Here is a 23,902-nt window from a genome sequence, read left to right on the forward strand (position 1 = left end):
TCCAGAGATTCACCACCCTTTGAGTGAAGAAGTTCCTCCTCAACTCTGTACTAAACTGCCCCCCTCCTTATTTTGAGACTGTGTCCTCTAGTTCTGTTTCCTTTCTAAGCGGGAAGAATCTCTCTACCTCTACCCTATCTAGCCCCTTCATTATCTTATATGTCTCTATAAGATCCCCCCTCAGCCTTCTAAACTCTTAACGAGTACATTCCCAGTTGCCTGCATTTCCCAGTTGCCTGCATTTGACCCATATCCCTATATACACATCTTACCCATGTAACTATCTAAATGCTTTTTAAAAGACAAAATTGTACATGCCTCTACTACTATCTCTGGCAGCTTGTTCCAGACACTCACCACCCTGTGTGTGAAAAGATTGCCCCTCTGGACACTTCTGTATCTTTCCCCTCTCACCTTAAACCTATGTCTTCTAGTTTTAGACTCCCCTACCTTTGGGAAAAGATATTGACTATCTAGCTGATCTAAGCCCCTCATTATTATATACATCTCTATAAGATCACTCCTTAGTCTTCTATGCTCCAGAGGAAAAAGTCCTGGTTTATCCAGCCACCCCTTACAACTCAAACCATCAAGTCCCGGTAGCATCCTAGTAAATCTTTTCTGCCCTCTTTCTAGTTTAATAGTATCCTTTCTATAATAGGATGACCAGAATTATACACAGTATTCCAAGTGTATATTTTCATTTTAATGGAAACTCACCATATTCATACAGTTCATCATTTCTGCATAGAATTATACAGCACAGAACATGGCCATTTGGCTCATCATACATGTACCGGTTCTTTGAAAGAGCTGTCTAATTCCATTTGCGAAATTATTGTTGAACCTGCTTCCACTACCCTTTTAGACAGTTCATTCCAGATTGCAAGAACTTGCTACATTAAAAGGAATTCTTCTCATTCTCGCCTCTGGATCTTGTGCCAATCACTGGCTCCCCTTTGGAAATTGATTTATTCTTTCTAATCGTGTAACAAGATATTAAATGTTATACAAGCTCTTTCATGCAATGTTCCTAAATTCAATGCAATAATTAATCATATTGTATCCCAAACATTTAATATTTATACTTAATATTTTAGATTTTAAACTACAAAGTACATTTTAAATTCTGTAGATTAAGGCCAGGTCATTTTTTTTCTAGGGTTAATAAAAGCCACCTAAACAAAATTCTGGAGTGTCTCATGGCATTGCCCTGTGTGGAACATTTTTAAAATATTTGTTCTTGGAATGTGGGCAATATTGATTGCCTCAAGAGCATTAAGAATGATTCATGTAGTGTGGGACTGGAGTCACATGCAGGCCAGACCAGGTAGTAGTGGTAAGTTTCCTTCCCTGAAGAGCATTTATGAACCAATTGTGTTTGTAACAGCATCCCAACAGCTTCCCAGGTTACTTTTGCTAATGCTAGCCCACAGATTTCCAGATTTATTCACAATTTGTAATTTGAACTCATGACCTCTGGATTGCTATTTCTGTAACATAATCGTACCCTTGTAAACTAAAAATTGCAAGTTTGATCTGGGGTTTTGAGACAGCTAATCTCAGCTACTGTAGAAATAGGAGTTGCAATTGACTTAAAAATATTTGAATTAGGAGGAAAAGCAAGAAAATTAAATACATATTTGTGACTTACTAGATGACCTTTTTGGATGATGCATGGATATCTGGTGAAGGCTAAATTGGATCTAGCTTTGAAGCCTTCTTGATGGCCAAGTAGTCTGACAACTTGTGGTAAATTTTCAAATTGCTGCCCATGAGCAAAGTTGCTGTTGTGGAGTAGCTGCCTGTAATTGAAATTGTCCATTGGTTTCACTGGAATGGAAAATTAGAGTTTCTGTAATAGGCAGCCAACCTGACAATACAGTTTAATGCTTGGGTGCAGATTATAAATCTACTCCTCCATGTCATTACTCATTCCAAGAAAAGCAGCTATTTGAAATCCTACGTGCTACTTATTTTCCTAGATCATGATAGTGCCAATTGATTTTACATCTTTTTGTTGCTCAGATCATGACTGTACCAAATGATCCTTACACCTTTCTATCATGTGGTGAAGATGGTACAGTAAGGTGGTTTGATGTGAGAGTGAAGACGAATTGTACAAAAGAAGATTGCAAAGATGTGAGTTTAAGAAATACATAAGTATACACTTTTAGCAAACCCAATATAAAGATGCTGCTAATGTAAAGAAATGTTCAAGTGTTCATCTGAAAATTGAATTAATATCGTAATTAAGTAGGTGTTTTAGAAGGCTGGTGTGCTTGTGAGGAGGCGGTGTTGCTACTTCAGTTCTTTCTAGTCAGCTGCAATTTGAGTCAGTCATGACACACCCTCCCTCGCTTTTCATGAAGCTGCTTAAAGGCAAAGCAAATAGGTCATTACAGATTATTTTAGCTTTGTTACTGTTGTGTGCATCAGAAAACATGGGCGTCAAAAATATAAAATCACTTCACTCGTGAGCTTCAGGATCTCACTTCCGACAAAATTGTGGGCACTTACATTGGTGCTTAGACCTGCAAAACATATGTTATAATTGTATATTTTTAAAACAAAATTAGTTAAGGGTCAGTTCCCTGCTTTGCTGAACTAATTCGAGATATTGTTAAAATCTATCTGTAAATAAGCTATTTTTGCTTGAAAGATGTAATCTGATTAAACATCTCAAAATACTACTTGAATATAAGAGATGATTGAAGTATAATACAATTGGGCAATGTGGTAATTCTAACCCAAATTCTTTTTCTGTGGTAAGTTGAGAGGGTGTCACTGCACAATAGATAAAAGCAAGTTGCAACAATATTTAAGTTCAAGTAAATAATGAGGTCTTGTAAATGAATCGGAGAGTAAAGCAAAGCTCTTTTGTGTCCATATCTTTTTGCCTTGGAGTGGGTGGGAAGGGGGAAGAGTATTTTTTCTGGACTACGCTGGATGAATCCTGCTTGTGTTTGCTGTTACTTTTTTTGCACCAGAGCTTTGATATGAATGTTTTACTGGCAAATGCCCACTGTAAAGTCAAAATTCTCAATTTTAAATGTGAAAATTTTACATTAACTCAATTGACTAAATTTTTGAGGTAGCAATTTCCCAATAAATGTGTATCTTAAAGATAAAGTTGACAATTTTGTTAAGATTTCAAACAGTCTTTCTTTCAAAACAGGACATTTTGATAAACTGTCGTCGTGCAGCTACTTCGATCGCGATCTGCCCCTTAATGCCATTCTACCTGTCTGTTGGCTGCTCAGATAGCTCTGTGAGAATATATGATCGAAGGATGCTTGGCACAAGAGCTACAGGTATTTCATATTTTAACTTTGCCAGCCAAAATACAAGTAAGCTTATTTAACAGTGCATGCAACCTGAGATTCAATTATGTTTGGCTTCAATTACAAATTGATATGATTTAAATCAATATTGCAATCCTTTTGGATGATGTTCAGCAGTATTTACAGTGAATCCATAATGTAAATTTTGATGAATGGAGATTTCAAAGTATAGTTTGTTTTAACTGGGGACATGTAGCTTGTTAAAAGACAAGACAACCAGTCTTCTTTATTCCAACCTGGACATCTTGATTACTACTATGTCTAGGAGTTTATACTCTAAAGTATTTAACATTTTGTTTAACGTCTGCAGGATGTGATAGGGTGTTAAAATTTTCTGATGACCCAGATGGTGAAATGTTAAGTAACATTTAATCAGTAATGAAATGTAGAAATGTAATGGCAGACATCATTTTTCATACAAAGCATGTTAAATGTACTGTAGAGCCCTCAGTAGTGTTCTTATTTCATAGACAAATCAGATAGATATCATAAATAAAACTTATTGCAGAGAAATGTGAGGGGTGATGCATTTTGGAAAGAAACATACGGGAGAAGTTATAAGCCTGTAACTCCTGGATTGGATTTGGGAGTACCCAAAATGTGCGCTGCGGAATCACTCTCAGAAGTTCCCAGGTAATTTCCTCTGGACTGTTGCACTGCAGCGGGAAGCATCTGATAAAGTGATTTAAATCACTAACTTCGGGTGGTTTGGCCAGTTAGAGTTAGAAGCAAATAAAGCACTTCTAGCTTCAGTGTAACTAGTTTAAAGGCTCAGATAAAGCGGTCACCTCCCACACCCCCTCTCCCTCTCCCCCTCCTCCGCAACCCTAACTAAACTCTCTAACCCATAACGCCTCCCCCCCCATCTCCACCCCCCCAAACATCCATGTCCTATTATCATGAAAACTCAACATCTCCCTTTCAATGGAGCTTTTAAACTTAATTGTGAGAATGGGGCGCATCTTCCTACACTCTGCTTCTTTTATATTTTGCTGCTGGAGCCAGCGACCTGCTTTGCTGCTTGACACTCACCTGGTCTGAGTCAGGAATGTGGGTATGGAGTGGTAATCTACTGTTGATTGCCTCTCTGGGGAAGTTGCAGCCCATATGGTAAAATGTAAAGCTTTGAGATAGAAGACCAGGGAGGTGCAAGTATTTAAAAGTAAGATTAATTAATAAAATTGTTTTAAAAAAACAAACATGGGATTCTAGCTTGTATAAAATGGAGTAAAAATAAAGATAAATGGATCGATATAGCACCATTAACATAAAGAAAATTGTCCCAAGGTACTTCCAGAAGTGCAAAGATTAAAAAAAGACTGTGCCAACGAGGTTAAATATAAGGACGGTTGATCAAAAACTTTGTCAGAGGTATTGTAATGGAGGTAAGTGAGATAAGGAGGCAAAGGATTTAGGGAGAGAATTCCAGAGTGTGGCTGCAGGGATAGCCCTGGGCATATGCCCTGCTTGCAATCAGAACTCTCCACTCACCTGACGAAGGAATAGCATTCCGAAAGCTAGTGGTGTTTACTACCAAATAAACCTGTTGGACTTTAACCTGGTGTTGTGAGACTTCTTACTGTGTTTACCCCAGTCCAATGCCGGCGTCTCCACATCATGCAGGGATAGTGCAAATAGTGGGATGAAGTGGGGAATCTCAAGAGGTCAGCCAGAAAAACAGAGTGCTACAGGCAAATTAAAGATGTAGAACACGGTACTAGTAATAGTGAGTAAATTAGAAACCAATAACAGTTTCTCAAAGTTTTTAACATCTGGAAAAAAAAGCACAGGAGAAAGAAATGAGATGAAGTGGCCAACTCTTTGAGTGAATTAAAAGATGTTCCAAATGACTGCCTTTGTGCTGTAAGATTCTATTGCTGCAAATTTACCTTTATTTATTTGCAGGTAGTTACAATACTCGATCAACTACTGGAATGTGTGCAAGATTTTTACCACCGCATCTTACCAATAAATCATGTCGAGTTACATCTCTTTGTTATAGTAATGACGGACAAGAAATTCTTGTTAGTTATTCCTCAGACTATATTTATCTTTTTGATCCAAATGATGATCAGGGTCGAGAACTTAAACTCCCTTCAGCAGACGAGAGAAGAGAACCAGAGGTAGGTGATTTCCTAATATTTTCATAAAGAGTCTGATGTTGCGCCATAAAAGCTGATGGCTACAATTCTTCCATCCCGACCTGCTAATTTTTTTGGCGGGCCGGGCTGGGAGAATCGTGCGTACGCTGATTCATGCGTGCATTCCTGACGCACATGCAGGGCATAAGGGCAATCAGTGGGGTTGGAGTGTCCCACTGCCACTCTGCATGGAGATCGGTTGGGACTGGAGGGACTCCAGCAAACTGGGGATCTGCCTGGGTGATGTGGGGCAGGAAGTGGCTGGAGATCGGGGTGCCCTGGACTGGGGGGTGGGGGTGTCCCAGGAATGCTTTTGAGGAGTGGGGGGAGGGGCTCATTGCTGGGGACCCAGGCTGGTCAACATTTGAGCTGATCAGCAGACTGCAGGCTGACAGATCGGTGCCATTGCGCATGGATAGAGTTCCGGTCTAGTGAATAGGTCCTCTCCCACCACCACCACGTGGGAGATTCTCGTTTGAACTCCCACTGAAAAAACAATCACTATTTACACTGGTTTTCTGGTGAATTCAGCACTTCATAGTATCATAGAAATCTTACAATGCAGAAAGAGGCCACCGACCACAATCCCACCCAGGCCGTATGTATTTACCTGCTAGTCCCTCTAACTTGCGCATCTCAGGACACTAAGGGGCAATTTTAGCATGGCCAATCTAACCCGCACATCTTTGGATTAGGACGTTTTAGAACTTTTTTGGGAGAATCTCTCGATATGTTTATCAATTAATTAAATTTTTGTGTAGTTTGTTGCAAATCAAAGATAAATATTTTAACTAGAATCTGAGATTTTAAAAATGTATGAAGCAAATTAAATGATAAAAGATGATAGAAGCAGTTGTATCTGTTAGTTCTGTGAAGTTTCCTAAGATTATGTGTGCAGTTGCAATGCTTGCATCTTAAACTTGCAAGTATTCAGATATTTTCCTTTGTAGTTTGAAGAAGCACTGTGGATGAAAAAATCTCTGTTTAGACTTCTGTTCTTTCCCTAGTCTCTTGGAAACTATTCCCTTAACGATTTAAACAGCCTATATCCAGAGTAATATTTGTTTAAAAACTTGATTTCATCTGGGAGTGGCTTTCATTTTTCGGTGCTGCAGAATTTTTTTTGAGAGACAATAGCATATGGTGATATTACTGGGCTCGCAATCCGGAGGCCCAGATTGAGATGTGAGGTCAAATTCCACCATGGCAGGTGGAGAATTCAAATTCAAGTAATAAATTTGGGATAGAATGATAGTTTCATTGATAATCATGGAAGTACCAAACTATTGTTAAGACCCATTTAGTTTGCTAATGTCTTTCAAGGGAGAAAGTCTGCTGTTCCTAACTGATTTGGATTACATGTGACTCACTTCTAACTGCTCTCCGAAATGGCCTATCAAGCCTCAGTTGTATTGTACTGCTGCAGAAAAATTGAAAATTAATAGGTAGTTCATCACCACCTGCCCAAGAGCAATTGGAGATGGACAATAAATGCTGGCTTTGCCATTGATGCTTGATCCCAAGAGAAAGAAAAATATGACCCAGAATTGATCAGCATGTTGCAATTTTAATATGACTGCTTAACATACTTCCCTGTAAGGCTCCTGGAATGGATTTGAGCCAACAATATTCCATCTATCTGCAAAGCTCCCATGTGAGAGACAATCAGCAGTTCAAAATTGAAATGCGAACTTCTTTGGATGCAGCTGAGTGATGACTTTTCCACACCAATGCAATGACACTTTTTCACCAGGACCGACCGAAGTCAATCTCCCTCTCAAAACTTCCCCACCAGAGATCACTTGCAGAGACACAACCTTGTGGGTTCTGATTGTAAAATCATAGGAGTTTCAAGAGACTTTTTAGACTGCATGACTGTCATCTCGAACAGTGGTTCCCTGTGCCACGCAAGCCTCACGTGTGCCATGAGAAAAGATTAAAAATAATTCAAAATTAATGCAATTAAACTAAAACTAGCCTTTCTCTTCAGTCTGTAGTTTGTATCTCCAAGCCTCAATGAATCTTGGGCCTCCCATGCAGGCTGGGAAAGGACCGCACATCTGCGAATTAGATTTTTTTACATTGGTCAGGCCCATGTACATGCCCAACTGGACTTGGAACTAAAGACAGTCCCAAGCACCTGCACAAAAAATGAAAACTTAAAAGGGTGCAAAATCTCTGGGAGAAGTGAGAATGATAAGGAGAGGTTTAAAACAAAAAGAACGTGGACAGGGAAAAGTTAGAAACAAAGTTCCCAGGTAGGGAAGAAGACAAAGAAAATAGCAGATCTGCCTTAAAGTTTATTTATTAGTGTCACAAGTAGGCTAACATTAAATGAAGTTATTGTGAAAATCCCCGAGTTGCCACTCTCTGGCTCCTGTTCAGGTACACTGAGGGAGAATTTAACTTGGCCAATGCACCTAACCAGCAAGTCTTTTGGACTGTGGGAGGAAACTGGAGCGCCTTGAGAAAACCCACACAGACATGGAGAGAATGTGCAGTCTCTGCACAGACAGTGACCTGAGCCAGGAATTGAACCCGGGTCCCTGGCAGTGTGAGGCAGCAGTGTTAACCACTGTGTCACCATGCCACCCTCTTTTATAATATAGAGGTGTGCCCTGACATATAAAAGATTGGGAACACTAATCTAGAAGCCAGATCTCATTTAACAACAATCTGGAGCGCCAGCCGCCTCTTCCAAATCCGCTCAACAACTCACTACCTGTTTGTAACCACGTGGTACGTTGGGATTCTTTTCAACATCAAGGCTGCTATCTCTAAACATACATTATTAGTACCTGTAGAACTATGTTCACCTTTTAAAAGTAATTCCTTTTAAGTCTTTCTTGTGAAATCAGTGAGATTTGACAATTTGAGATTTGAGCAGCACAGTAATACTGGGTTTGATTCTGGCCTTAAGTGCCTGTGCAAACTTCACACATTCTCTCCATGCCTGTGTGGGTTTCCTCTGAGTGCACTAGTTTTCTCCCACAGTCCAAATATGTGCAGGTTAGGTGAATTGGCCATGCTAAATTTCCCCTAAGTGTCCCAAGATGCGTAAATTAGATGGGTCAGCCATGGTAAATGTGTGGGGTTATGGGGATAGGGAGGGGGCCTGGCTAAAATACTCTGTTGGAGAGTCGGTGCAGACTCAATGGCATCCTTCTACATTATAGGGATTCTATGATTCTAAAAATAGCATGGCTCATAAAATTGATTGAAACTCAAGTCAAATTTTTGAGGAAATGTTGAGAAAGTTGGTAATTTTGAATGCTGCTTTTACAGCTATAGTTGCAAACAAAAAGATTTTGGCACTAGAATTTAGGTTTCGGCTAGTATTTGGGTGATTTTAAAACCTTTTTACTGCTTTGTATCTGGGCCATTCAACACTACTGTTAAAAATTAATATTTGTTATCGGTGGCACAGTGGTTAGCACTGCTACCTCACAACACCAGGACCCAAATATTTGGTTAAAGGGATAGTCTTAAAAGAGGAGTGTTGGGAAGAGAGATGGTAAAGAATTTAGGGAGAGCATTCAACGTGTTGCCTCGGCCTTTGAAGGTACAGCTGGCTCCCAGTGGCTGGGTGAAGACAAATGGTTACGCAACACGCTCAATTTGAAGAGTCGGAGGCTCCAGGGCGCTATAGGAAAGCTTATGGTCATGAAGGGACGTAAATGTGCATTAGAATCTTATGTTTGAAGCATTGAGAAGTTGGGGTAGGCTTGTAACAATGAGGGTAATGATGAGTAATGGAACAGCCTCCTACCTTTAAATTTCAGGGCGGCACAGTGTTAGCACTGCTGCCTCACAGTGCCAGGGACGGGTTCAATTCTGGCCTTGGGCCACTGTCTGTGGAGTTTGCACATTCTTCCCGTGTCTGCATAGGTTTTCTCTGGGTGCTCCAGTTTTCTCCCACAGGCCAAAGATGTGTGGGTTAGGTTGATTGGCCATGATAAATTGACCCTAGTGTCAGGGGATTAGAAGGGTAAATATATAGGGTTATGGGAATGGGGCCTGGATGGGATTGTGTTCTGTGCAGATTCGATGGGCCAAGTGGCTTCCTTCTGCACTGTAGGGATTACATGATACGAGTGGCAATATAAATGTTTCTACATTGATTTTTTGGTATATTTTGTAAGCATCAAGCCCTTTTAATTATATGTGGTAGCCTGGAGTATTTGTTTGGTTACACTAGTTTCTTTGTCACAATTTACCCTAAATAGGCATAACCAACATAAAAGATCTCTGACTTCTACACACAACTTATATTCAGCAATTCAAGGTTTCAGAGTCTATTGTGCTAGTTTAAAGCATGTTATGCTGGAAACAGGCCCTAATGAGAAATATGGCCACACGTTTAGGATATTTTCCTTTTAATTCAAGTGATATGTGTAGATCACTTATTATCCATCTCCAATTTCTCTCAAGAAGGCAGTCAGTTGGTAAGCTCCAAATGTAACAACACTTTTCAAAGCGGGGATGGAAAGCAAGAACATTTTGGCCAGTTAATCTAATATCTGTGTTTGGGAAAATGCTGGGATCCATTATTAAGGAAGTAGTAGCAGGACATTTAGAAAATCACAATATAATCAAGCAGCAGCATCATTGATTTATGAAGGGGAAATAGAGATTGACAAATCTATTAGGGTTCTTTGAGGATGTAATGAGCAGGATGGATAAAGGGAAATCATTAGAGTGGTGTGTTTGGATTCCTGTAAGGTATTTGATAAAATGCTGCAGAAAAAGTTTGGCATCAGAAGCTTCTGGGCTGGGAAAGGGAGAGATTGGAAGGAAATACTGGAGAACAAAGAATAAATGGGGATTGGTTCCAGAAGAAGTTAATATCTGCTAAAATGACATTGTAAAATGTACTTGATAGTGTTTTTTCCAGTTGTGATAAAAGTTCACAGTTTTAAAGTATATATTCTGACAAAAACAATATTCAGCTGTTTAAAAGTTATTGGTCTATACGGAGATCATAAGAGTAATGTGTACTATACTTTAGTCTCCTTATTTAAGGAGAAGTATACCTGCATTTAAGTGAAGGTTCACTAGGTTGATTCCTAGGGATTGTCATTTAAGGCAGCATTCAGCAGGCTGGGCCCATACTAATGGGCGTTTAGTAGAAATTTTATTCTAACATTTTATGCCGTTCGCATCCGCTTGCGTCTCCCAGGCCTGGATTTCTGGCAGCGTTGGAATTTGACACGCCCCGCCCCAATCTTCAGCCCATCTCGAGCGCTGACCTCCCTGCAACTCCCATCGATCGCAATGGCAGAGTGGCAGCCGGTTCCCACCAATCCCCGTCCCCCATAAGCCATGTCCTTGGGCTGTGCCAAGGTGCTCCCTGGGCATGGACACTTTGCCCCTTAGGCAGTGCCAGAGGCTGGCACTGCAAGGGTGCCCATGCCCAGGGGGCAATACCACCCCCACCACCACCCAACCCCTACCCCCCTCACACCAGCAGGGTCGGCCAGTAGCTCCCCGAAAGTAGGGAGTTACTCTAGTTCTTGCTGGAGTGAAACACTTTACTAGAGTGGGAGAGGCTAGCAGGCCCAGAGAAGTCAGTCCTGGGCCCACTAATAGCAATCAAATAGTATGTTAAATACTATTTGACTGTTAGCTTCAACTCCCAGCCAAATTTCGACGCTGCTGGAAATCCAGGCCTTGGAGATGTAAGCGGACGCAAACGCTTATGGGAACTCTGCAAATCGGCAGACCTGCAATTCTCCCGCCCTGCTGCACTAGAAAATTGGCGCAGTGGAATGGGAAAATCATGGCCTTAACAACCTAATGGGCTTGACAGGGTAAATGTTGCAAGGATTCCCCTTATAGGGGAATCAGGAACTTTAGCATCATTTGTGGGGAGGTATTGCGGGGGGGGGGGGGGGGGGGGTGTAATTTATGACAGTTGAGGAACATTTCCTGAGTCACTATTCTCTGGAATTTTCTTCCCAAGAGTAGTGGGAGCTGGGTCATTAAACATATTCAATAAAGTCTGTTATTTTATCTACAACATGGCCAAGGTTATGGGGATGGCATGAAAATGGAATTGAGGCCATAATCAGGTTAGCCATAATCTTATCAAATGTTGGATTAGACTCAACGGGCTGAATGACCTAATCTTGCTCCTATTTCTTATGAGTTTCTTGAACTGTTGATGATGTGGTGAGGTTACTCCCTAATTGCTATCAGGTAGGGAGTTACAGGATTTTAATCCAGTGATGATGAAGGAATGATACATTTCCAAATCAGGAGGCTGTGTGACTTGAAGGGTAAATTGGAGGTGGTAGTGTTCCAAAGTGGCTGCTGCCCTTGGTCTTCCAGTGGTAGAGGTCGCAGGTATGGAAGGTGTTGTTGAAGGTTCCTTGGTGAATTACTACAGTGCTTCACTATGCAGTAGAAGGGGAGGGAATGAAAATTTAGGTGGTGTGCAATGCTAGTCAGTGGGGTTGCTTTGCCCTGGATTGTGTTGGAGCATGTGTAGCGTATTCATCATGCTCCTGACTTGTGCCTTGTAGATGGTGGACAGGCTTTAGGAAGTGGATCACTCATTGCAGAATTCTCAGCCTCTCATATGTGCCTTCAGCTGCAATTTTTACATAGTTCAGTTAGGTTACTTTCTAATGATAACTCCCAGGATTAATCACCATTGAGATTTCCTCCTAATTGTCCTCCTTTGCAGTCCTTCAAGGAGGTTCTACCAATTAAGCTTGTTTATGTGTGCTCAAGGAATGAAAGCTCCTAATGCAATATTTTAAATTAATAAAACTGTGTATTGTACCACATGACTGGGAAATGATTCTGTACTTTAAAATGAGGTTACCCAACGTTGTGATTAAAAATAATTTTTTGTGTTTAAACCCATTATCTGCTGCATTAATCAAACTGCACCTAGTTACTATTCTTAAATATATAAGAAAGATTTATAAAACAGAAAATGATGCTGCTTGATTGTACAGGTTCATGACAGATTTCACATTTAGCACCATGCAATCGAGTTGGAATGGAATCAAAAAAGACACTTCTCAAAACAGGTGCAATTTTGGATGCAACTTGCACCTGTTTCATTGTGCCGAAGTGGAAATTTTACCTTGGTATGTTTAAGGACAAAAAGAGCCCAAAGTCTGATGCGTGAGCAGTGTTGAGTTAGTTAACCATATACTTGAAGCTGACCTTTGTATTTCCTTCCTGCTGGAGTTCTGGTGGTTTTAAAGAAGTTGGATACCTGGCCGTTTACAATTACAAGCATCTGATCATCACTGAAATCCATACTCAAACTTGGATATTTATTGGGCCAAAGTATAAACCAGGCTGGAGAGCTGGTGACTCAGTATTCAAGACTACAGAATACTGTGCATTTTCTGCTGTTGTTTCTTTAAGTGCCTGTACGAGGTTCCATTTGTTGCAGTTCTGTCACAATATTATATAGTTGCTGTGTTGCTGTACTCAACAGGCTAAAACTGGTTGCACTACAGACTTCTAATGGAATTCCCGATAGCTTTAGCAAGGTCATGTACTAACTTAGTCAGCTGTGCTTGCAAAATGCATAGCATGTACTTGCCAAGGTGAATTCATTTCCAAGAGCAATGCCAACAACATGTGATTATTGGTTCAGACTCCGTTTATAGAACAGCAATTGGAAGTATTGGAACAAATGCATCTTTTAAAAGCTGTACACAATTATACTGTTTTTGTAACAGTATCTTAAAGTTTCTATTATAATGCATATCTGGTATGTGCTTTTGAATCATAATATTGCTCATTTTGTAATTGGCATTTCTCATGCCACTTGAATGTGAGCATTTACCATAGCCTGTTTTCTGCAATTTTTAAATCTTCCAATCTGTTTTTAAATCTGCCAATCCGCTATGCCGCTATTCAATTCTCAATTTTGAAAAGTTGATCACCTCATTAACTCTTGGAAGTGAATAATAAAATCTTTGTGCTTATGTTGTGCATGAATAAACTCTGCCTTCCAATTTAGAGAGGCAAAGAAGCAATAAAAGTGGGATTCCCTTACCTGTTAATGACTGCAAGTCAATCTCATTACTTTTAAAAGTAGGCATAAATGGGCATTAATTTCTCAGTTTTATAATACATTTTTAAAATTATGTTGTGCAACATGCATTTTCTTTTCTCACTCACTGGGGGCAATTTTCCCCCAAAAGTGTGCCCAACAGATGGGAAAACGGGAGACTGATTTGGAGAGATGGACTTCCAGCACGCTTGTGCGTCACAGAGTGCCACCAGGGAATTCAGGATGGGGGGTGGGGAGGGGAGGGGGAGCCTAATCCAAGCTGAGAAGCTGGCATCAGATCCCTAATGCAGAGATCGCAGTGGTCTCGCCCCATCACCAAATAGCACTGCCTGGTGCCTGGAGGGCAGTGCTAGGCTGGCACTGCTCAAGGGCCACCCCCAAACACCCACTAGCCCCCAACCTTGCAGGGAGATGGGGGGGTGTGCCTTAATGGCTTCTGTCCCCTCCAGCAGGGTGATCACACTTTAGTCCACATTGATGGAAACATTAGCAATGTTCTGGGCTCACTAATGATATGGAAATGGTGATTATGTTGAAAAAAGGGCCTGGGAAAGTCGTGATTGGCTGGACACCAGTTGCGACTCCCATTATAGGCTGCCCACTGATATCTCTCGGCCTGCTGCACTACTCATCGGGCAGGGAAAATTGCGCCTGTTGCCTTTCATACAGAGCACATTTGTTCAACATCTGCACATTTTTTCTCTCTCTCTCTCTCTCTGTCTCTCTCTCTGATGCTTACATGCATTCATGTGCACGTACTGGGAACCTGACTCCCAAAAGCAGGGGGATGTGGTTTGGGTAAGATTTTAAAATGTATTTTAAAAAATCAAAATATTTTAGAACTACATTCAACTCAAACACTAATGTGAATATTTATTGCAAATCACAATGCCTAGACAGTAGATGCTGCTGATCAATAATTTGATATAAAAAGTCTAATTGCAGTTAATATGAATTTTTCTAAAAACTAATGATCATCCTTCCCTTCCCCTTCCTTCTCTCCCTGAGTCTTGATTTCCATTTAAGTATGATTTAACTTTATTTGCTCACTTTGAATTCAAGTTAAACATCTTGTACCTTTGATGTGATGCATAAGGAATGATCTAGGTTGGCTTTCTTTTAAATCATTAAGGTTGATTTAAGTCAGATAAGGAGGGGAAAACAAACCTTAAAAAATGATTTTTTTATCTTTAAATGGACTGCAGCATTTCAAGAAGGCAGCTCCCCACCACCTTCTCGAGGGCAACTAAGGATGGGCAATAAATATTGGCCAGCCAGTAATGCCCATGTCCCACAAATGAATTTAAAAAATCAGTATTTATCAAAGATGTTACTTCTACACACAAAAGGATGGCATATTGAATTTAAGAAATACCAAAATAAGTGGAAAATAGCACAAGATTTCACTTCTAACATAAAATTTTTTTGAAGAAACTACTTGCAGATTTTTTGAGTATTAGAGTAGCTTAATGGTTGTTCCACGCTATTGATGTTAGGAATATATTCCAAACTGATTGTTTACGCAAGGAACAGTTAGTTCAGTTTTTAAAATTATTTTACTAATTTTTAGTTTTTTTTATTAGTGTCACAAGTAGGCTTGCTTTAACACTACAATGAAGTTACTGTGAAAATCCCTTAGCCGCCACACTGCGGCACCTGTTCAGGTACACTGAGGGAGAATTTAGCATGGCCAATACACCTAACTGGAACATCTTTCGGACTGTAGGAGCAAACTGGAGCACTCCGAGGAAATCCATGCAGACACAAGGAGAACGTGCAGACTCCGCACAGACAGTGACCCAAGCTAGGAATAGAACCTGGGTCCCTGGCACTGTGAGATAGCAGCGCTAACCACTTTTGGCTAGAATGTCCCACTGTTGGCTAGAGTGTGGTTCAAAATGACACCATTGGCTTGGGTTAAAATCCTTTACCCTCTGTCGTAGTTCATGCCTTGCCACATGCAAGCTGATGCCCCACAAGCTAAATAGCCACTGTCTATATAGAGATCTGCTTTTGATTCCTTGTGGACTATGACTGATTGCCATCGCCAATTGTTTATATTTGTAAAAACTTGGATAGAGCTTCTGTTCATTCAAATTTGCTATATTTATTCATAGATCCGGCAGCCGCCTGTCAAACGCCTGAGACTTCGAGGGGATTGGTCCGATACTGGGCCAAGGGCTAGACCTGAGAGTGAGCGTGAACGAGATGGTAAGAACTTTACACATTAGATGTGGCTACTTTTAATTGTAAAGATTACTAGAGTTCAACATAATCCTAATTGTATAGGGTTGGATTGCTAAAGATACAGCTTATTCAATTTCTGCACACACAATGAAATTAATAGAAAGCAAAAGGGATTGAATTTAACTCACTGCTGTAATAAAGCATACTTATAAATTTTAAGGTAATTATATTGAATGGCAGAAATATGCATGTCAAAGTATGTAACAAGCCAGTAATTGTATTTAGATGTTGTTCAGACAACAGTATCACATTCTTTGGCTTTGTTCAAATGGTTTTCAAATATTTTACAAACCCTCAAATGATTTGAATTCCTTGCCATGCTTACCTCAAGTATTTTATGTATTCCTTTGATGTACTGACATACTGTATATATGTCATGAATAGTGCTGCAGGGGAGAAGTGCTAACTCACAATTAGGGAGCGATTTTCCGACCTCACTGTGCCTGGAGCAGATTGCACCAGTCCTGGAAAAATGCGTGTAGGCCTAAAAATTGGTTCCGATGTGAAGCCGATTAGCATGTTTAAAGTAATATATGCATAGCCTGTTTTTAACACCAGATTTACCCAGCTCCTGGGATCTTCTGACCTTCGGGTGCGGCACGAGAACAGCGAGAATTTCTACTGGTCTCCACTAGTGGAGATTAGATGCGATGACCATGTTGGGGGGGGTTCAGAGCCCATTGAAGGCCTGGGTGGTTGACGGCGTGGCTATCAATGCCCATCAGGCAATGTGCATTGGACACTCTACCATTTAGGCACTAGCAGGCGCAGTGACGTGGGGGTGGGGCCTGTGTGGAGTGGAACATGTAAGGGGTCATGATGAGGGGGTGTGATACGGTGCATGTCAGGGGGACCTACTGGGAATGAACTGTCATGAAGGGGATGGGGGAACATGCCACCCATTTTTGGGGTTTGGGATTTCTTAGTGTACTGAGATCAGGGCCCTCTTGTGAAATGGCACACCCAAGTGCTCTGTAGCCAGGCTCACCAATATGTTTTGGCCCTGCCCCAGTACTGTCATGCAACTCTCCACTCTCCCAAAAAGTATGGGACAATTGTGGTGTGCAGCATGCTTGACGGACTGGCACAGGTCACTCTGGTATTCCTGCTTTTATGATACTTTTGCCAGAATTTTACCGGCACGCCCACCTGGGCGGATGAGGCTCGCAGAACAGCATTCTCTGTTGAGCTCGGGCTGGATCTTATGAGCCTCAAACAGGCGAGGCAGTAAAATTCCAGTATTTGTTTTTGTTTTTGGGGGAGAATTCCGCCCCTGGACCTCGTACAAGTAAACAGCACATTATTGAACACGTCTTCTAATTTGTGCATAACTGTGTAGCTGAGCATTTTAAAGGTTATGAGACAATCTGACAGTTGTTTTGCTTGCCAAATATTATGGCGCGAATGCAAATTAGGGGAACCATTTGGCCTTTTTTGGTTCATCAATGCAGTAGAGGTGGAGCGTACAGGGGGACATTGTTTGATGCTCACTCTCACATCATCTAACTGGATCCTGAATTACCTGACCTGGAATACAATTCCAAATGTTGACTGCTGCTTGCATGAAGTTTTTTGTAACCATCTGTCCCAAATCGACTTTATCAATTTTGATCTATTCTTCTGTGTTTCATTTCTTATAGCAGAGCTTTGGATTATTTCATTCCTACAAATGAATTTATAGCTTTTTATAACGTCCTCTCCCAATTGTTCCTTTTAAACTAAACAGCCCATTTTTTGCCAATATTTCCTCTGACCCCAGTTCCATGGTATCAGGAATGAGCCTCTTGATTGTACACTCCACTTCAATTGCCTGATTTTTAATAAATTTTTATAAATATATAAAAAGGAAGAGGCTGGCTAGGGTGAACGTTGGACCCTTAGAGGATGAGAGGGGGGACTTAGTGGTGGGGGATGAGGAAATAGCTGAGGCCTTGAATAACTTTTTTGCTTCCGTCTTTACGGAGGAGGACGTGAATAGTTTGCCAGCTGTTAGCGATGGAAATATGATAGGAGTGGAGGGCCTGAATGACATTATTGTTACTAGAGAGGCAGTGCTAGACAGACTAGAGGGACTGACTGTGGACAAGTCCCTAGGACCGGATGGAATGCATCCAAGGGTTCTGAAAGAAATGGCGGAGGTGATAGTGGATGCCTTGATGATTATTTTCCAAACCTCGCTGGATTCTGGGGAAGTGCCAGAAGATTGGAAAACGGCTAATGTTACACCGTTGTTTAAAAAGGGTAGCAGGCAAAAGGCAGGGAATTATAGGCCGGTTAGTTTAACGTCTGTTGTAGGTAAAAAAAAAATGCTTGAATCCGTAATCAGGGAGAAAATAGCGAGGCATCTTGAGGAGAATTGTTTTTTAGAGCAGATGCAGCATGGTTTTGTTAAGGGGAAGTCGTGTCTGATGAATTTATTGGAATTCTATGAGGATGTGTCTAGTGCGGTGGATAGAGGAGAACCGGTGGATGTGGTGTTTCTTGATTTTCAGAAGGTGTTTGATACGGTGCCGCACAAGAGGTTGTTACAGAAGGTTAGGGGGCATGGAGTTGGGGGTAGGGTGTTAGCATGGATAGGGGATTGGCTGTCAAATAGGCAGAGAGTGGGTGTCAATGGGTGCTATTCGGATTGGCGGTTGGTGACTAGTGGAGTGCCCCAGGGATCGGTGCTGGGGCCTCAGCTATTTACCATTTATATAGATGATCTGGAGGAGGAAACCGAGTGTAAGGTGTCAAAATTTGCTGATGACACAAAGATGGGTGGAAGGGCAAATTGTGCGGAGGGTGTGGAGAGTCTGCAGAGGGATCTAGATAGGCTGGGCGAATGGGCAAGGAACTGGCAAATGGAATTTAATGTTGGCAAGTGTGAAGTTGTCCGCTTTGTTAGGAATAATGGTAGGAAGGACTACTACTTACATGACGAAAAACTGCAGCATGCAACGGTGCAGAGGGACCTCGGGGTCTTTGTGCATGAGTCGCAAAAACCCAGCCTGCAGGTGCAGCAGGTGGTCAGGAAGGCGAATGGGATGCTGGCCTTCATAGTGAGGGGGATTGAATATAAAAGGGAGGTCTTGCTGCAACTGTACAGGGCACTGGTGAGGCTGCAACTGGAGTACTCTATGCAGTTTTGGTCACCGCACTTACGCAAGGATATTTTGGCCTTGGAGGGAGTGCAGAGGAGGTTCACTAGGCTGATACCAGAGTTGAGGGGGTTGAGCTATAAGGAGAGGCTGAATAAACTAGGCTTGTACTCGTTAGAGTTTAGAAGAATGAGGAGAGATCTTATTGAGACGTACAAGATGATGAATGGGATGGATAGGATAGAGGTGGAGAGGCTCTTCCCGCTCAGAAAGGACAGTAGGACTAGAGAGCACAGCCTCAAGATAAGGGGGGGGGGGGCAGTTTAAAACGGAGTTGAGGAGGAACTTCTTCACTCAAAGGGTGGTGAATCTCTGGAATTCTCTGCCCGTTGAAGTGGTGGAGGCTGCCTCGCTAAATATATTTAAGACGCGGGTAGATAGGTTTTTTGATAGGCAAGGGGATTAAGGGTTATGGGGAGAAGGCGGGAAAGTGGAACTGAGCCACTTCAGATCAGCCATGATCTTATTGAATGGCGGGGCAGGCTCGAAGGGCTAGATGGCCTATCCTGCTCCTATTTCTTATGTTCTTATGTTCTGATTGTTTCTTTTGCATTTTAGTAGTCATAGGATTCTGGAGAAAATTAATTGAGCATTAGGGGCATCAATGGGCTCATTTCACATCGGCCCCTCTTCCCTCACCCCCATCTCCTGCCCCCAATTTTTTCACAGCCTGCCTGAATACTGCTACACAATATTGCTGTCCCCCTTCCTGCCAACTGTGTTGCATAAAGCTGTGGCTGTCTTGTGAGTTATGTCACTGAGCCTTGAGGTTTTGCGTTTGAGCACTAAGTTGGTGGCGCCCCTCACAGATGTTGACACCTGGTGCTTGAAACTCCCACAGCTTGCTGAAATGAGCCGCTTTTTTGGTTTAGTTAGTTTGTTCTGTGTTAATGTTTATATCTCTGTAATAGCTACCAATTTATTTAGCACTTTCTTCCCCTCCGCATCGACTTTCTACTCATCAAATTCCCATTGCCTCAATCTGTTTCCACCTCATTCCATTACCAACTTACTCCACATTGTGCTTTCAACTTTAATGGCCTAAGTATTTGCATTTCCAATCCATTTGATATATTATCGTTAGCCGTATATTTCATTTCCCTATTCTTGCTTGAAAAAAGATTATTTCAATTTATTTGCACCTCCTGCCAATCTAGCTGTGCTTTGCATATTTCGTAGTCTTTGTCTCAATTTGCCGTATTTATCCTTGCCAGCACCTCTCTCAAAAATTGTAATCCTCAGCATATTTTGCGACAAAATTGCTCGTTCAGTCCCTAAATGCAGAGCATTTATGTATATAGTGACACATAATTACATTTGGTTAACTTTCAAAAGTAACTTGTGGGAAGAGAGGAGGTTGGAATTATTTGGACATCTTTTACACAGCTGGCACAGGCATAGTTGGTTGAATAGTCTCCTGAGCTAAATGACTCGAGAATGCTACATCCTGAAAATGCAATTCCGTGCTGTTGTTAATGAAAGTGAATAATTGTGAAGACATTAAAAATGCTGCAATTTACCAGAGCAGAAGAAACTTGTTTGCTTATCTGTCCTTAAGTCTTTAGACATGGAATACAAACATTTATTTAGACAATATCCGTAAATTGAAATTTTTTTTATCTTTCAGGAGAACAGAGTCCTAATGTGTCACTAATGCAACGCATGTCAGACATGTTGTCCAGGTGGTTTGAAGAAGCCAGTGAAAATGCCCAAGGAAACTTGAGAGGAAGGGGAAGATCACGATCCCGGGGTATGTCGCCATAGTTACTGAAGACCTCAAGGATATTGCGCCATATGTACATCATTGTGTAATAAATACATGACAGAATATTGTAATAAACGCATGTTTTCAGTGAATTGCTCCTTATCATGCCATGCTTTATGACTTTATTCAAAGAATCATTTTGTTTCCAATCCATTACAAATTGAAACAAAAATCGAAAAAAGGATAATTGCTATTGTACAAAATAATGTTTTGCTCTTCACTGGAACAAAAGGTTGTTCACAAGATTGTTGCTTTGCTTTGATTCTAATGGGGAAGAACAAGGAATTCAAAACAAAGCAACCACTTGGTAACGATTGGAAAGAAGACATTATGCACATTAGGATATGTTAAAAAGGAAATATTTTGTCTTTCCTATGTGAATTATTTACTATACCCCATTAAGTGGTTACATTGTGAGTTTTCATATAGCTTAAAGCAAGGGAGGGCTCATTTAAGGCCTGATTGAAACATTGAAAATTAACTTTCAAGATATACTTAGACTTATTTCATGTAATAATTTGGAGTTCTTTTAGTTATAATTTATGTTGGGAAGTGGTACCATCAACAGTCAAATTAGAATTGCTGATGTTTTAATCTCCCCTTTAACTGGGTAAAGGGAGAAAGTTAACTATCTCTCCAATGCACTAACTTGAACATCAAACAAAAAGATTTCAAATATACACAACAAATATTTGTAATTATATTGTGTCTTTATTGTAGCAAACCAGACCAAGGTGCATTACAGAGGCACATTCAAAAAGTTGAAGGGGGGGATGACAGGAAAGCTGACCAAATATTTGGTTAAAAAGGGAGTGCTGGGTAGAGAGGATGAGAATTTAGGGAGAGAATCAAATGTGGTGCCTCGGCTGTTGAAGGCACAGCTGGCTCACAATGGCTGGCTGAAGATAGATGGATGCACAACAGGTAGATTTGAAGTGTCGGAGGCTCCAGAACTGTGTTCTAACAGTTCATTTGTCAGCTGATAACCCAACTATGTGAAAACCTTTCTTCAAAAGTGAAATTTGTTTATAAATTTTAATTCAATAAATCTGACTTGTACCAGTATTATTACCGTGAGGTTGCTAAAACCTCATGCTGAAACACCAAGCAAGAAGTGGTCATTGACAAGTAGTTGCTTTTCTCTTGCCCTGCAGAATCAATGTAATAAACTCCCATAAAGTTTTTTAAAAAATTAACAGGCTTTTCTCACTTTAATGGGAAACGCTATGTTAGTGAAAACAAGATGGTTACTCTCTCATGACAGGAAACACCGGTAGACCAGAAGTGTCAGATTCAACTGCACCAGCTGCCCAAGAAGAAACTGGAGTTGGTACAATGGAGGTTGATCCTCCTCCTGATCAGCTGCCCCAGTCTTCATCTTCCTCCACCGTTTCCGCTCAGGCTCCATCAACATCCTCCTCGACTGCTGGCTCCTCTTCCACCTCTCTCCTTTCTTCACCTGATGGTGAACACAAGCGCACCCCTCAGTCAACTGACAATGCTCCACAATCGGGTAAGAAAACACATGGCTGTAAATGCTTGATAATAGTATGGATACATCTTCCTTTCAATTTAAAAATTGATTGGATTCCCAACTTTTTTTTTCAAGAACTTGATGTTTGCAATTTGCGTTTTAATTTGAATTGGCTTCCCTCTCAACATTACCTAAAAATCAAAAGCCAAAACTTTGAAAATGAAGGTGTCTTAATTTTTTAAGAGCATTTATTCATGTTTGTATCCTAACTTTAAGACTTGTGAATAATTATCTCCTCTGTGGCACACCTCAAAGTGAAGAGGAATGGTGCAAGTTGATAGCAAGCATGCTGGCCATTAAATACACGGCCTGTATGTTCTGAAAGCTATAGGAATGGGGTTATTTTTAAAAAACAGCTATTTTGAAATTACCTGTTCGGGCTTGTTATGAATATTGAAATTCTGCATTGATAATCTATAGTAGTTTGCAAATAGAATTACAATAGATATGTGATTTATAAATTGGATATATTGCTCCGGCATACCCAATAAATGATGGAACAATTTATTTGTGACTTCATGCTTAATATCCAGTATATTTTCAAATGCATTCAAAGTCCAAAGATATGCAAGTTAGGTGGGTTGGCCATGCTAAATTGCCCCTTCGAGACCAAAGATGTGTAGGTTAGGTGGATTAGCCATCGTAAATGCGCAAGGTTAAGGGAGTAGGGCAGAGGCAGGCTCTGATTGGAGTGCTCTTTCAGAGAGTTGATGCAGACTCGATAAGCCAAATTACCTCTTTCTGCACAGTAGGCATTCTATGGTAATACGACCAAAAAATTGCAAAGCAAATTTTGGAAAAGTAATTAAATGCTGATTTTTCTTTGCTATAATCAACAGAAATAGAATGGAAAATTGAGGGTAATGCTATTGCTTTTCTGTATTTAAATTCAGTATTTTTCAACAGACTGAATTTAACAGAATGTTTCTCCTCGTCCTTTCCTTCCTGTTGAAGCTAAAAGGCCTGTTGACAGATTTCTGGTGACGGTGATACAAATCATTTTTGGACAGACTAATAGTTCTATAAAACATTAATCTTTTCTAAAATATACCAAGTCACATAGAGAAATCATTGGGTTCATGATATTAGTGTAATCATTCAAACATGCAAAAGATTTTTGCGAAGGTAGTTTCAAAAGGCTACTATTTGTAAAGCTAGATGAAGTGTCAGCCATTTTTAATGTCAACTGTTTTTCACCCTATTATGTATAAATTGAATAATTTTCATTGAAGAAAATACTTGCATGTATTATTGTATGCTGTAATCCAGTTCACACGTGCTTCTTTAGTATGGTACCCCATCCATTTGCTCAATGAGAATGCTGAAACATATTACTAAACTGAAAGCAACAACATTTTTACGTTTTTGTGAGTGCAAAATGGGAACCTTTGTGGGCTGAGCTATATTGATTTTATTTTTGTTTCTTTAATTTAGCTAAAATAACCTTTCTTTAAAGCTTCCTTATTCTTTGCTATCTTCTGTTAGTTTGGATTTCATTTCATATCCTTTTGTTGAATAACAGACAGACCATAGATCATCTTCTTTTCCGGTTAAGATTATTGTTGGCATTGTCCGTCTGAATTACGTAAAGTATGTCATCTAAGGAGGTAGCCTCAATCATGACAATATGTGGTGTGTGCATGTTTGCTGTGTTTATCCTCGTGTTTCTTCTTTTGTACAATGTATG

General features: G+C 40.6%; 1 protein-coding gene across 6 annotated transcripts in view; it reads left to right on the forward strand.

Annotated features, from left to right (window-relative positions):
• dcaf6 (ddb1 and cul4 associated factor 6) overlaps positions 1-23,902 on the forward strand; it is a 136,202-nt gene that overhangs the window by 26,938 nt on the left and 85,362 nt on the right. For all 6 annotated transcript variants that reach the window (XM_080203808.1, XM_080203809.1, XM_080203810.1 and 3 more), the window contains exons 5-10: positions 2,029-2,142; positions 3,179-3,314; positions 5,250-5,467; positions 15,647-15,740; positions 20,544-20,666; positions 21,946-22,194. In XM_080203808.1, coding sequence (XP_080059934.1) covers positions 2,029-2,142; positions 3,179-3,314; positions 5,250-5,467; positions 15,647-15,740; positions 20,544-20,666; positions 21,946-22,194 — 934 coding nt within the window. The remainder of the gene's footprint in view (positions 1-2,028; positions 2,143-3,178; positions 3,315-5,249; positions 5,468-15,646; positions 15,741-20,543; positions 20,667-21,945; positions 22,195-23,902) is intronic.

Source organism: Carcharhinus amblyrhynchos, chromosome 15, assembly GCF_965287045.1.
Source record: "Carcharhinus amblyrhynchos chromosome 15, sCarAmb.v2.hapA, whole genome shotgun sequence".
NCBI classification, from domain to species: Eukaryota; Metazoa; Chordata; class Chondrichthyes; order Carcharhiniformes; family Carcharhinidae; genus Carcharhinus; species Carcharhinus amblyrhynchos.